A 13,687-nucleotide genomic window follows, 5' to 3' on the forward strand; every position below is an offset into this window, starting at 1 on the left:
AGAATTTTTATGTAAGCATTGTAAACTCATGACTAGAATCAGAAAAATCTGAGCTCTGGTCCCAGATCTGGTTGTTTTGTTCCCTCGACGGCACTGGGTTTTTTTTACAGGGTAAGTTTTAAGGGATCCTAAAGTTCTTTACTCAAAATGTTCATTGCCAGAAACGTTAATAAATGTTTGGAGATTAGCAAAAATAATGAAGTGTGTTTTGTCTCTTTTATTACTTTTATTTTCTCAAACACCATCCCCTTCTGAAAGTTTAACTAGGCAAAGCTGATTGTGTTTCTTCCTGTCCTGTTAAAAAATGGCAGAGTCAATTCTAGTATGTTAAGAAGCTGGCCAAGGAGCCCTAGTGGTATAAACAGTTAAGAGTTCGGTTGCTAACCAAAAGGTTGGCAGCTCAAACCCACCCAGCCGTTCCTCCGGAAAAAGACCTGGCAATCTGCTCCCATAAAAATTACAGTCTAGAAAACCCTATGGAACAGTTCTACTCTGGCACATGGGGTTGCTATGAGTCAGAACTGACTCCATGACACACAACAACAACCAGAAACTGGTCACATCTCTCCTGACCAGTTGTGGATCACTTATAATTTCTCAGCGTACCATCTCCTAGGCAGTAAAATTTCTTCCCTAAAAACCAGAGCTTCCAAGTCCACACATGTTAGACTTCCAAATCAATGAAAACCATGCTTAAATTTCACAAGGCTTCTTCCATCTGTATACTTTCTTTCATGTATTAATGACGACAGATTCCTAACAATGTGGCCAATCATCTTGGTAAGAACCCTCACCATCTTCAGAGAAATCATACTGTACCACCAGGATGACTTTTAATAACCCTTCTGGCAACCTCACTGCTTCACTAAAGTTGGCACCTCAATTTAAACTACATTGAAAGGATTAATAACTCAGCAAAAACATCGCTTCTCTTGAACATTAAAAGTGAATTTTTTTTATTGAGAAAACAGTAAACACATTTAAAAGCTGTGATCTTCCTTTGAAAAAAAAAAGCACTTAAAGGGCAATACCAACATCAAAGCATTTTTTTCCTATTATGTATCCACTTCAAGGTCAATATTTTAATCTGGGTTTCTTTAAATCCAATCAGCAGGAATCAAGCTAATTCAGTTTGAAAGCTGTGGGGCGGAGGGAATACACCTTATCATTCTTAATAGGATTCTGCGGGGCATTATATTTCTATTAAAATAGTAATGCATAAGCATAACTCTCTTAAAATAAAATCAGAGCTATATTTTTTAAATTACTGAGTCAATAAAGTGGACCATGGTGGCACAGTGGTTAAGCACTTGTCTGCTAACCAAAAGGTCTGCAGCTGAAACCCACCAGCTGCTCCACGGAAGAAAGATGTGGCAGTCTGCTTCCACTAAGATTTTCAGCCTTGGAAACCCTATGAGGCAGCTCTACCCTGTCCTACAGGGTCACTATGAGTCAGAAGAGACTCCATGCCAGGGGCTTGGGCTGGGTTGGGTTGGGTTTGAGTCAATAAACAATAAACTTTTAATTATTAGCAGGACAGACACATATTTACAAAGTTATACCATCTTTACACTGTTTCAAAGCAGAATTCTTCTGAATTGTCCCAACCGAGACAAACTAACATTTTTCTAGATTCTTAAAAAAAAAGGTACTAGTCCAAATTATCAGTAATGATTTTAGACTCCCCTTCATGCAAAAGTAGATCCCCCCTAAGGTTCATGACAAGTGTATGAATTCTTTGAAAGCAGCAAGTTAAATAAAAGCCAAGCTATTTCAATTTTTCTCAACAACTTAAAGGTGACTGGACTCAGTCTTATTTTTAAAAATCACTTTATTGACCACTTATTTAAAATTACAATAGCAAGATTACAAAAATGACAATGTCTGCCCAACATCCACTCTCCCCCGCTTTTTCCGAGCTACCCATTTTTACAGATAAGACAACTAAGGATCGGAATAACTAAGTGATTTGTCTAAAGTCATGTAACTTATCAACAATGGAGAAGGCACTAACGCTTGGCTTTCCTGCCTTTTTGTCATGCTTCCCACTTTTCCACCGTGTCTCTCGACAACAAAAACTACAACAGCACTAAGAATATTTACTAGAAATTGGAACTCACCACTTTCATAAAGAAATTATGTCAAGAACATTAAAAATCTATTTTGACATAAATGCTATTTCTTGTATCAGAATTTTCCCTAAGACAAGGAAAAGGTGGCTTCTCCTCTCTTGATTCTGGACTAACTGATGATTTGTTCCAGTTTTTGGAGTCGAATACGGGGCGCCAAATTTTCAGCCAGGCTTTTTCAGCATTAGAGGCACAATCAGAGGACTCAGCTTCCTCCTTTATCCACCTCACTTTGCCACTTTAGCCATGAGTGGCTGCTGGCCTCTACAGATGGCCAGCTACACGGAGCAACAGTCAGAACCTTTACTAGCATAGGTAACTAACTGAGGACACTCAAAAACTGATACCTTGGGAAAGATGCACGCTGTGAAATCCCTGCCTACTACTAAGCAGACTAAAACGTATTCTAATAGTAACCACTCAGAATGTTGCCTACAATTTTCTTGCACTGGTTAAAAATTCTACTTATAAAAAAAAAAAAAACCCGTTGCCATTGATTTGATTTCAACTCATGGCGACCCCATGTGTTACAGACTACGTCTACTCCATAGGGTTCTCTTGGCTGAAATCTTTACAGAAGCTGATCTCCAAGCCTTTAGGTTTGTAGTTGAGCTCAAACCATTTGCACTTCCTGGGGACCCTAGCATATGATAGTGTTTAATTATTTCTACCTTACTTCACTCACCCTGGTGCCCTCTAAAGATGTTACCATCTTTACATCATTATCTGTAGAGAGTCAAATTGCTTCTGCCCAAAACGAAAGCTGATGGTACTGTTAAATTGGCTGAAAAGATTTCTGTTAACCATTCACCTAACTAACCAACTACCACCCACCAAACACCATCCTGTAGGCTGTTAATCACATACAGTCTTGCCTCTCTCCTTGCAGAGCACCACAAAACATTTTCTCCAACATTTACCACACGTGGAAATCTCTCCTATCTTTCCAACAATGCTGTCTATCACACTAAGGGGAAAAAAAAAAAAAAAAGCCAAACCCGTTGCCACGGAGTCAATTGTGACTCACAACAACCCTACATGACAGAGAAGTACCGCCCCATAGAGTTTTCCAAGGTGCGCCTGGTGGATTCAAACCACCGACCTTTTGGTTAGCAGCCATGGCTCTCTAACCACTGCACTACTAGGGCTCCAGGAAAATAAAAGGCACTTAGTAAACAGGAATAAATACAATCTGCTTTTACTCTGACTAGATATCCCCAGGAAAGATCTAAAATATTAAAATTAATGGTCCTACAGAAGGGTAGGCTCTTAATAACAGTTTTTCAATGTTGTGTGTGTGTGTGTATGCACATGTGTGCAAAAGGGATGAAGAAACACCATTATTCCAACTTAGAGATTAACAACCCAATGCATTTTTAAAATCAAGCTTCCTTCACAATACTGAAAAACACTAAATAGTTCTTCCACCAGTAAACTGAGAACTGCCAATGCCAAGAAGAGTAAACCATCAAGCATAAGAAACAGTTAAAATAGCACATTTTAGAAATAAGTTTTCTACGACTTTCAGAAACATCAGTGGTTTCCAACCTGGGGTAACTTTTCCTCCCAGGAGGCATTTTTTTGGTTGTCACGACTGGGAGGAAGTGCTCTTGGCATCTGGCAGGTGGGAGGCCAGGGATGCTGCTAAACATTCTACGATGCACAGAACAGCCACCACAACGAAGATTACCTGGCCCAAAATGTCAATTATGCCAAGGGTAAGAATCTATAGCTAGAAATATCTTTTTTTTTTTTTTGGTAAATGTTGATAGACGGCAAGATAGGACACTTGAGTAAATCCCACTGAGTAGTACTAGAAGACTACGAACCAATAAAGAAGGCCATTTGGAGGAATATTCTAAAAGAATATGATTTATAGAAAGTACATAAAACAGCATCGTTTTAAAAAATGGTCGCACTATTGTAGACAAACAGGAATTCACTGTAGTTTCATACAGTAAATTTTAGAAAGAAAATGTCCTTTCCATAGGCCCAAAGGACTAAGCCCAGTGAGGACACAAGTTTGAAACTGGACCATGAATAACAAACGTTTGCATTCTACAGCAGTCATTTGAATATCCAGCCGCTACAAATGCTAAAGCCATTGTTGTTGTTGTTAGATGCTGTTGAGTCAGTTCCGACTCATAGCGACCCTATGCACAGCAGAACGAAACACTGCCCAATCCTGAGCCATCCTTACAATCGTTGTTATGCTTGAGCTCATTGCCGCAGCCACTGTGTCAATCCACTTCGTTGAGGGTCTTCCTCTTTTCCATTGACCCTGTACTCTGCCAAGCATGATGTCCTTCTCCAGGGACTAATCCCTCCTGACAACATGTCCAAAGTATGTAAGACGCCATCTCACCATCCTTGCTTCTTAGGAGCACTCCGGTTGTACTTCTTCCAAGACAGATTTGTTCATTCTTTTGGCAGTCTATGGTATATTCAATATTCTTCGCCTACACCACAATTCAAAGGCGTCAATTCTTCTTCGGCCTTCCTTATTCATTGTCCAGTTTTCACATGCATACAATGCGATTGAAAATACCATGGCTTGGGTCAGGCGCACCTTAGTCTTTAAGGTGACATCTTCGCTCTTCAACACTTTAAAGAGGTCCTCTGCAGCAGATTTACCCAGTGCAATGCGTCTTTTGATTTCTTGACTGCTGCTTCCATCACTGTTGATTATGGTTCCAAGGAAAATGAAATCCTTGACAACTTCAATCTTTTCTCCCTTTATCATGATGTTGCTCATTGGTCCAGTTGTGAGGATTTTTGTTTTCTTTATGTTGAGGTGCAATCCATACTGAAGGCTGTGTGTCTTTGACCTTCATTAGTAAGTGCTTCAAGTCCTCTTCATTTTCAGCAAGCAAGGTTGTGTCGTCTGCATAACGCAGGTTGTTAATGAGTCTTCCTCCAATCCTGATGCCCCATTCTTCTTCATATAGTCCAGCTTCTTGGATTATTTGCTCAGCATACAGACTGAATAGGTATAGTGAAAGGATACAACCCTGACGCACACCTTTCCTGACTTTAAACCATACATACATAAAAATATAGACAGGAGGAAAGGGCAAACTCTCCAGAAACAGAGAAAACAAACATTTGTAATTCATGCCTTCTGCTCACTCTACAAGAATTTGGCTCTTAGGGGCTCATCAAAAGCAATTTCTGAGAACCAAAGGCTTCAAAAAAAAAAAAAAAAAACCACAAGGAATGTAAAAGTCAGGAAAGTATTTGTCAGATTAGTGTCAGATACCTCTGTGAGGAGACTCCTTCATCCTCTGTGGTACATATCCCTACAGCAGTTTACCTGGCTCCAGAATTACAGCTGCTGAGGGTAATTTGGCACATTTTTACTTTTTTTGTATACCACCAGGGTCAACTGTTTACTGTCGGCTCACCCCGGGTAGAGAATCATGTTAGGGCAACTTCTAACACTGCTTCAATGGTTGCAACTATATCTTCCTCTTCCTCTCTTAATTACCAAGATTTAAATGATAAGTACAAAACTGTACTTTATAAAGAGTGTGGACGCTAAACCCTCAAAAATATTACAATATTCTCAACTGACAATAAAAACTCAGCTTGGGGCGTGATGTTTAGAATTTCTTTTAAGACATTCCAATAATCATACATGTTTTTAGAATTCAAGTAAGATCCTCAACAAAACACAGGACTCAACATCACTGATTATTTTTCATGTAAATACTAATTACAGTTTAAAAGCTAAAAGTAATCAATCCTAATTGAGTAACCCCGGAGAGATAAGTCTTCATTCAAAAGTGTGGTCAAGAATATCATGGTTTTTTTAAAAAAAGTAACCTCAAATGCATGTTATTTATCAATTGAAATACCACTTTAACCTAAAACATGACTTAAAAGATTTGTTTTTTGCTATTCTTTTAAATTGCTCCAGGCTTCATCAATAGGCCCAGCTGTTAACATTCAGGAGTAATGACAACAAATCCCTGGGCAAACAACTACTCAAAGTGAGACCCATTCTTCAGAACAATCAGAGATAGCTGACAAAAGGGGCCATGCCAAATGCTCTTTCAAAATTCCAGTAAAAAGCTGGACAGAAGTAAAATAAACAAACGTATTTACATACATCTTAAAGGAAATTACACTTCTACTCCTACTTTGTGGATCCTACGTCGTTAAAAATTTAAAATCCAACAACTCTGAAAAACAGTGGGATAGTGTTACAGGTTTCTAAAGATGAGAAATGATATTCATTAATCAACTGCAGAGTGGGAAAAACTGGTTCCATTATTTGGAGATTATCAGCACTCGATCAACCTTGTAAGTAGACAAGACTTTTGAGAACCAGTGTCATTTTAAAATAATCCTGTAGAACTATGTGTGCTGCTTTTACTACCTTGACTTAGACAATTTTAAGATGGTCAATTTTAAGTGCTTTTCAACCACACACCCTCTTTTGAAAGGTGATTTCTCTTAGATCCCAGAAAGCATCAACTGAACCCTACCAGGCTTGCAGATAGGTCTCTCTCTGTATCTCAGCTCCGCCTTATTTTTCCATAAACCAAACAACGTTTACTTGAGTGTTAGCACTTGGGTTAGGGCAGGCAGGTAACTGCTAGCACACAAGTCAAGGTCTGATGTGAAGTGAACATGTACACAGGTAAGAGACTCTGTCCTTCATAGTGTCTACACATCTCAACAAACCAGTGACAATGCAGCAACATTTTGTTCATCTTGGGTCCAAGATCATTAGTAAAAATCAAAATCTAGGCTAATAGTCTCACAGTCCTTATCTTTTTCTTTTCAGTGTACCACTTCTCTTTTCAAAGCACCACCCCTCCTCTTTTTTTTTTTAAAAATGACCTTTTAAAATGTCTTCGATGTATTTTAACTTCACATTTCAAGATCCACTTTGGACTATAATTTATCATTACTCTTTAAGACAGAAACCACCCACAGGACAGTTTTTCATTAATCCCACAAAAAACCCTCAAATTCCATCTAAATTTATACTGAAGTGATAAACACTTTATTCAAGGAAGGCAACCTGTGTCTTTTTAAAGGAAATGACTACTCCTACGTAAGGTTTTTTTGGGTTTTTTTTTACTTAAGGTTATAGACACGTGCCCCTAAACTACTTTACCAATGCCAAAATTAACATCAAAGACTTGAAAAAGATCCATCATAAAGCTACAAGAATTCTTATGTTCTTCCAGCTACAAATCCTCACTTACAAAATTCGTTTTCACCCAAGTAAACAGTCCTGAAAAGCCTAAGAAATATAAGTCAGCTTTATGTTCCCTTTCCCTCTATCCTAAGACTTCAATGTCCACCTTTTATGGAAAGGAAATAAACAACCAGCTTCCTGTTCACTCACTAGCTTACAGCTGGTCTTTTACACATCACAGAGCACAGTCCGCCTCCTCCTTCACTTCTCTCAAAAGTCTCTTATCTTAATTTAAACTTGTTGAAATATGAGACCATCTTACCACACTAATGCTTTCCTATAAAATTCATCTTACTTATTTCAACACTAAGAACACAAGAAATGTCAAGATGGCTAGAGATAATTTCTTACTACTAAGACCTTTAATTATTTATATGATGAAGACTTAGGACCAATGAAACTGAAAACTCAGTTTGCCAAAATTTAAAAATACTGAAATTTATAGGCCACAGTTTAATCTTTCTGTTCTCACATTCAACTAGAAAAGGGGCCTCCCACATACTCCCCTTTCTGTGCTAATTACAGGAAAATATAAAGCCACTATCGACAAAATGGATTGGCTTTATTAAAAGCTAAATATTACTTTAACCCTATACTTTCCTTTAAAGATGGGATGCCTTAGAAAAACTAAGTTAGACGAATTCTTTTGTGCTTGGATGAACAACAGGAAAGTAAAGCCTTCAGGCCTTTGGGGAGAGCCTTGTCCCTGCAGCCCGCTCTGATGTGCTCGGGAGATAAGGCTCCACAGTGACACTTAAGGCAAGGCCTGTTCACATTTGAATTTCTGCATTCCTCAAGAACAATTCACGGCAATAACTAACTTTGCAGAAGAGCTACATGAAAGCTCTGGTCAATGAATGAGGGTCATCTGCTCTTTATCACAAGGGTAAACCTCATCCTGGCCGGTTTCTAACCTTTTAACCCTGTGAATTCCTAATTTACACATGAATAATGGAATTCTTGCCTAGAGTGCAACTTTCAGCTTCTAGTTCCTAAGTTTAGATGGCCTGTGTGTTAAAAACCTAAAGCCTGCACAGATGAAAGTTTTAGGGTTCCGGGTGCTGTCCCACCACACTTCTGAGCCAAAAGATATGCTTGCTGACAAAAGCTTTGACATCGAAAATAAAAAACATACCTGCACCCTGCTACTACCAATAACTAGGAAAGAACTAACTTTAAAAACCAGAATGTCCATTTACTGCCTGTTCTGTTTAATATGTATAACACCTTCACCCTGGACACAGGATAAAGCTATTTGACCTATATCACCTGACACTGCTTCTGAGACATCGGAACTAATTTTTGTGAATTCAGAACCTCCAAGAAACTCACGTCTCTAAAGAAACATCTAAACCCACTATGAGTTTCTTACTTTAAATCCATAATACTGAATATGCAATTTCCTACTAAAATACCCCCTCAGTGTTCAATGAAATGTGCATAAGAAGATTATGGTCCCTAATTAACTGATCAGAGCTGTTCCATATAAGCAACTATGTATACAGTTTCACTGGCAAGTTTTTAATACATAAGAAAACTGCTTCAACTCAACAGCCCTCAAGATGATTAACAGCCAGAGAATTATTGTTAATAATAACTTTATAAAGGTGCAAATAAGCTAAAGCTACTGAAACAAAACAAAAGCCAATACTGACACTGGTTTCTCACCCATCACACCCTGTTTAGACTTTATTTCTGAAGTCAGAAAGCTCTGGGTGTTTTCAAGTGTGTGTGGGAGTCCTAGAATTTTGTCAGGCTTCTCTGGAGGTCCTGGACATAAAGTGTGATCATGACAAATGCTTTATCTTTTCAAGGTCTAACCACTCCTCTCCTCCCACCCCACCCCACCCCCCAGGTATACAAATGGTAGTTCCTGGGTATGAAAACACAAGATTCCACAAACCAAAAAAGGTAGAAAAATTACAACTCTATCAAACGATGTTACATTAGGCAAAAATTAACAGAACGGAACATAAGCATAAATAGCACACTATCCTGAAAACTGTACTGTACAGAAAAGTCATTATTCAACCTATACATATATATTCACATAAAAAAATAAATTTATTTTTTATTTTTTATTCACATACACATATATAAATGGAAACCTTGGTGGCGTAGTGGTTAAGTGCTACAGCTGCTAACCAAAGGGTCAGCAGTTCGAATCTGCCAGGCGCCCCTTGGAAACTCTATGGGGCAGTTCCACTCTGTCCTACAGGGTTGCTATGAGTCAGAATCGACTCAACGGCACTGGGTTTGTTTGTTTTTGTTTTTTTTTTTGTTTTATATGTAAATATATACACACATTATTAGCCAAGGATCACAGCAAAAATAAATGTTTATTAGAAATTCTCTTAGGTTTATGCTATTCTTTTTGGGGGGAGTCTAGAATTAGAAACTTCTCTAATTTTCTGATATATTTCAATATAAAAAAATCTTTGTATTTTCCACAATTAATCATTAGCGCGCAAATGAAACAAATTACTAATATGAGTGTGGATAAAAATACGGTCATAGAGTTTTACAATATTTAGAGTCTTCTAGGAAACTCCTGCCAATAGCTTCCTAAATGTCAACTGTGTAGACCTTGAAGATTTTTCCTAAAGATTGTGCCTTTATCTCAAGAACTTCCTCTTCCTATTGTTTGCCTTGTAAGTGATCAATACGTAGGTATGGTGCAAAATCTATCTTGTGTGGATTAACAAAATCACGTAGCTGGAAACCCAAACAAACTCGTTGCCGCTGAGTAGACTTCAACTCTTAGCGTCCCTATAGGACAGAGTAGAACTTCCCCATAGAGTTTCTAAGGAACAGCTGGTGGACTGGAACCACCAACCTTTTGGGCAGTGCCACAGGGCTCCCACGTACGCAGGATGCCTATAAAACTGTTTTTAAGGTGTGGTGTACTTGTTTTTATTTTTTAAGATTTAAACTGTGTATTGTAATCTTGAAGAGCTGGAAAGCCACAGTGCAAAGAGTCCTCTACCTGTTTCAGGGCATCTTTACATGAAACAGTTACCAAGTCAACCACCAGGCAATGGATCCCTGGGACAAATGGTTGATCTGATAGGGCTGTTAATACAAAGGAAATCATAAGACAGCAAACTTTACGACAATTGGAAAAAAGAGAGCAGATCTGGTTTAAGTCCATTAGGCATGATATGGAAATGGCCTTAATCTCTTTCCCTCCCACCAGGAAAGGGCAAGAAATACTTCAAAGGCTTGAGAGTTACTGACCAATGCCCTCTCACAATTAAAAAGCAACATGGGTGATCTAAAGCCAGTCAGAGAAATGAAGCTTAGACTACAAGGCAGATTGAACACTCGAGGGTCACCTCCAAAGCAGAACGATTTGCTGGTGACTTTTCATTTAATTACTATTTCCAAAAGATGAGATTTAAAAACAACTTTTGTTGTGTTAGACAAACTTCTACCCTCAACTCTCCTCACAGTGTGAAACACTGGAAATTCACATAAAGCCACCACTAGAGGTTTTATCTTACTTGACATTCTAACCCGAACTTCTGTTCTCAACCACTCATTTGAATTTTTACACACAAATTTTTCTTGGATTTCTCTGTATCGCCAGTAAAATTCTTAATGTGATTTTTATTGTTATTATTTTAATGAGTCAAGAAATCATCAAAATGCAGCAATCAAAAATATCGTTTATCAAGAACTTAAACACTTACTTGATAAGGTAAGATGAGCTTTCTGACTAAGAATGGCTCCGTATTTGTTCACTGCCAAACACTGATAAAATCCTTCATCAGACTGCTCTCCTCGCTTGCCTTCCACCTCACTGATGTATAAGGAGCCATTAGACAGGACCTGGATCCGTTTACTTTCAGACAGTTTTGCTCCATTTTTCAACCATGTGACCTTAATAGGAACATCTCCATGGGCCTGGCAATCTAAAACAGCCGGGTCCTTTCTTGTGACAGTTACATCCTGTGGCTCTTTTATAAAAAACAGTTCGTTAAAGCACCACACTCCTGTAGAAAAAGAGGAGAGATAAATCCAGAATTATAGACATAAGGTCATTTCTTAACACAACACACAATTATGAAACAGTGTTCAATGGATACGGAGACAAAGTTTAACAAGCCATCTCAATTTATTTCGCAAATTCCTAATAAACCAATCTAAGTTTCAGCAAATCTTTCCAACCAAGCTGAGAAATCAACCACCTTTTAGAACATCGATGCTAAACGCTTAGAGAAGATTTCAAAAATCTCTATTCCCTGTAAGGATTCTGTTCTCAAGTTCCTTGCTAGACTTCTAAAATCATCAGGAAAACTCACGAGCACAAGCTGTTTGCCACTTTTACAAGCTTGTCAAAAAGATCTTGAACAGAGTTAAGTCATAAAAGTCTAATTTTACAAGAAATCATTAGCAAAACTCCAACTCTGTGAACAAGCAAGTTTATTTCCTCATCCCTTGAAGTGTTGTTGGAACCCTTGGCACCTACTCTTTTGGAAAATACCTTTATCTTTTGTGGCAATTTACAAGTTTTTACTTTTACATCTGCCCCTTCACAGCAAGGGCCCAGTCTTCTCTCCTTGAAAGAAATCCATTTACTTAATTTCTGCAGAGCAAGCTAGGTATTTAAAAGACAAACAATAGACTCTGAAAAGTTGGTAACTCTTGCTGCTTCTACCCAGTGGGTGATCGGATTAGGAAACTTTATTTCAATTTTTTTAGAACTACCAACTGTTGGAAAAACGTGTGACTAACTGGTCCTTACTGTCTAACAGGGATAGGAGGCTGCTTAACCAACCAACACACATTTTCCTCAGAGCAGAGGCAAACTTTATTATCCTAAGACACACGTCGCTCCCGGGCCGCGGCCAAGATATGCATCCCGGGTCATCGACTGCATTTAGCGCGGAGACGCGCCTAAGTTGTGCATGCTGACTGGGGCCGCGTGAGAGCCTGCGGTTCCTCCTGACGGTTCTGAATCCGTGACTACAAATCCCCGGAACTGACTGCTGTTTCTCAACCTCGCAGGTCCTCGGAAAGCCTGCACCGCAGTCACGCTCCCACGCCCAGGCTTCCTTCCCCTGATGTTTGCCCTGGGCGATGCGGGCGGCCCTAACAGCCCCGCGCTGCCGACCACTCCGGAAGGCGCCCATTGTGTTCCCGAGCCACATCTGACTTTGATCCTTTTCTCAGGCTACCAGAAAACTAACTCCTCCAGAAAAGGGAAGCCCGGCGTTCGTAACCTGTAAATCAATAAAATAACCCTTTCCCTGAACTTCTCCCTCCCCTCCTCCCCCCACTTCACACTTTCGTCTCTTTGAGGAAACCGACAGGGACGCAAAAGAGAAAAATTAGTTCATCTGAGTTTGCCCAAGGCTAACCTGGAGCTTGCAGCAACCTCCGGAGCTGTACACACCTTAGGCCCTGCCCCAAAGTGCCTGGCTGCGGGCGCTGAGTCCTATTTAGACACCTTCCCTCCCTTTTCCCCCTCGCTTCAGGGGTACGCTTCGCCCCTAACTTCCACCCCTCCATCTCCGTAACTTCCGACCCTCTTGGCTTTCCAATTCCACGCCTCTATCTCCTTCTCGCTCGACCCGGATCCGGGAGACCAGGGGCGCTCGAGGTGCTGACCTGGGCGCTGAGTCCACCCATCCCCTCCCCGCCCTACGACATGGGACCCCGGCGCTGTGGCAGCCACGGGGTACCGCGGCGAGGCCGCACCAAGAAACCGTATAAATAAAGCCACGTGCGGCCGCGAGCCCGGGCTGGAGGCGGGGACGGCCGAGCGGGGACAATGGCGCGAGGTGGACAGCGGCCGCCAGCCCCGCAGCCCCCGCTCCCCGGCTCCGGCCAGGCCTGGGCGGTCGCCGTGCCCACCCCACCGCGCGCCGTGCCCACCCCACCGCGCGCCCAGGCCCGCGGCCGCCGGAGACGGGGAAGGGGCGCCCACCTGGAACGGCGCCGAGCAGCAGCAGCAGCAGGGCCGGGAGCGCGCGGCGCAGCATCCCGGGCGGCCGCAGGCGGGCGCGGGGTCGCGGAGAAGGCGCCATTCAGCGGGGCTGCACGGGCATGCCCCCGGCCGCCGCCCCCGCCTCGGCCTGCGCTCCGGTTGGCGCTCGGGCACCGGCGTGGCGGCGAGGCGGGCGCACGGACACGGCGGCGGAGGCGGGGGCCGAGGGTCCGGCCGGGGGCGGAGTGAGCGCGGGGCGGGTGCGCCGACTGGACAGCTCGCCGGCCGCCCGGGGACTACTTTCTACATCTGGCCCCGGGTCTGGGGACGCGAGGTCGGCGCGGCCGGCGGAGGGAGACGCGGGCCCGGGACTGGGGAGGGCGGATCCGGCGGACAATGCACCTGGGGGTCAGG

General features: G+C 41.6%; 1 protein-coding gene across 2 annotated transcripts in view; it reads right to left on the reverse strand.

Annotated features, from left to right (window-relative positions):
- Positions 1–13,467, reverse strand: part of PRTG (protogenin) — a 130,192-nt gene extending 116,725 nt beyond the window's left edge. For both annotated transcript variants that reach the window (XM_049905549.1, XM_049905550.1), the window contains exons 1-2: positions 13,274–13,467; positions 11,034–11,336 (exon numbers count right to left, since the gene is read on the reverse strand). In XM_049905549.1, the coding sequence (XP_049761506.1) occupies positions 11,034–11,336; positions 13,274–13,373 (403 nt within the window). In that variant the 5' untranslated portion in view covers positions 13,374–13,467. The remainder of the gene's footprint in view (positions 1–11,033; positions 11,337–13,273) is intronic.
- Positions 13,468–13,687: the final 220 nt, after the last annotated feature.

Source organism: Elephas maximus, chromosome 13 (assembly GCF_024166365.1).
Source record: "Elephas maximus indicus isolate mEleMax1 chromosome 13, mEleMax1 primary haplotype, whole genome shotgun sequence".
Lineage (NCBI taxonomy): Eukaryota > Metazoa > Chordata > Mammalia > Proboscidea > Elephantidae > Elephas > Elephas maximus.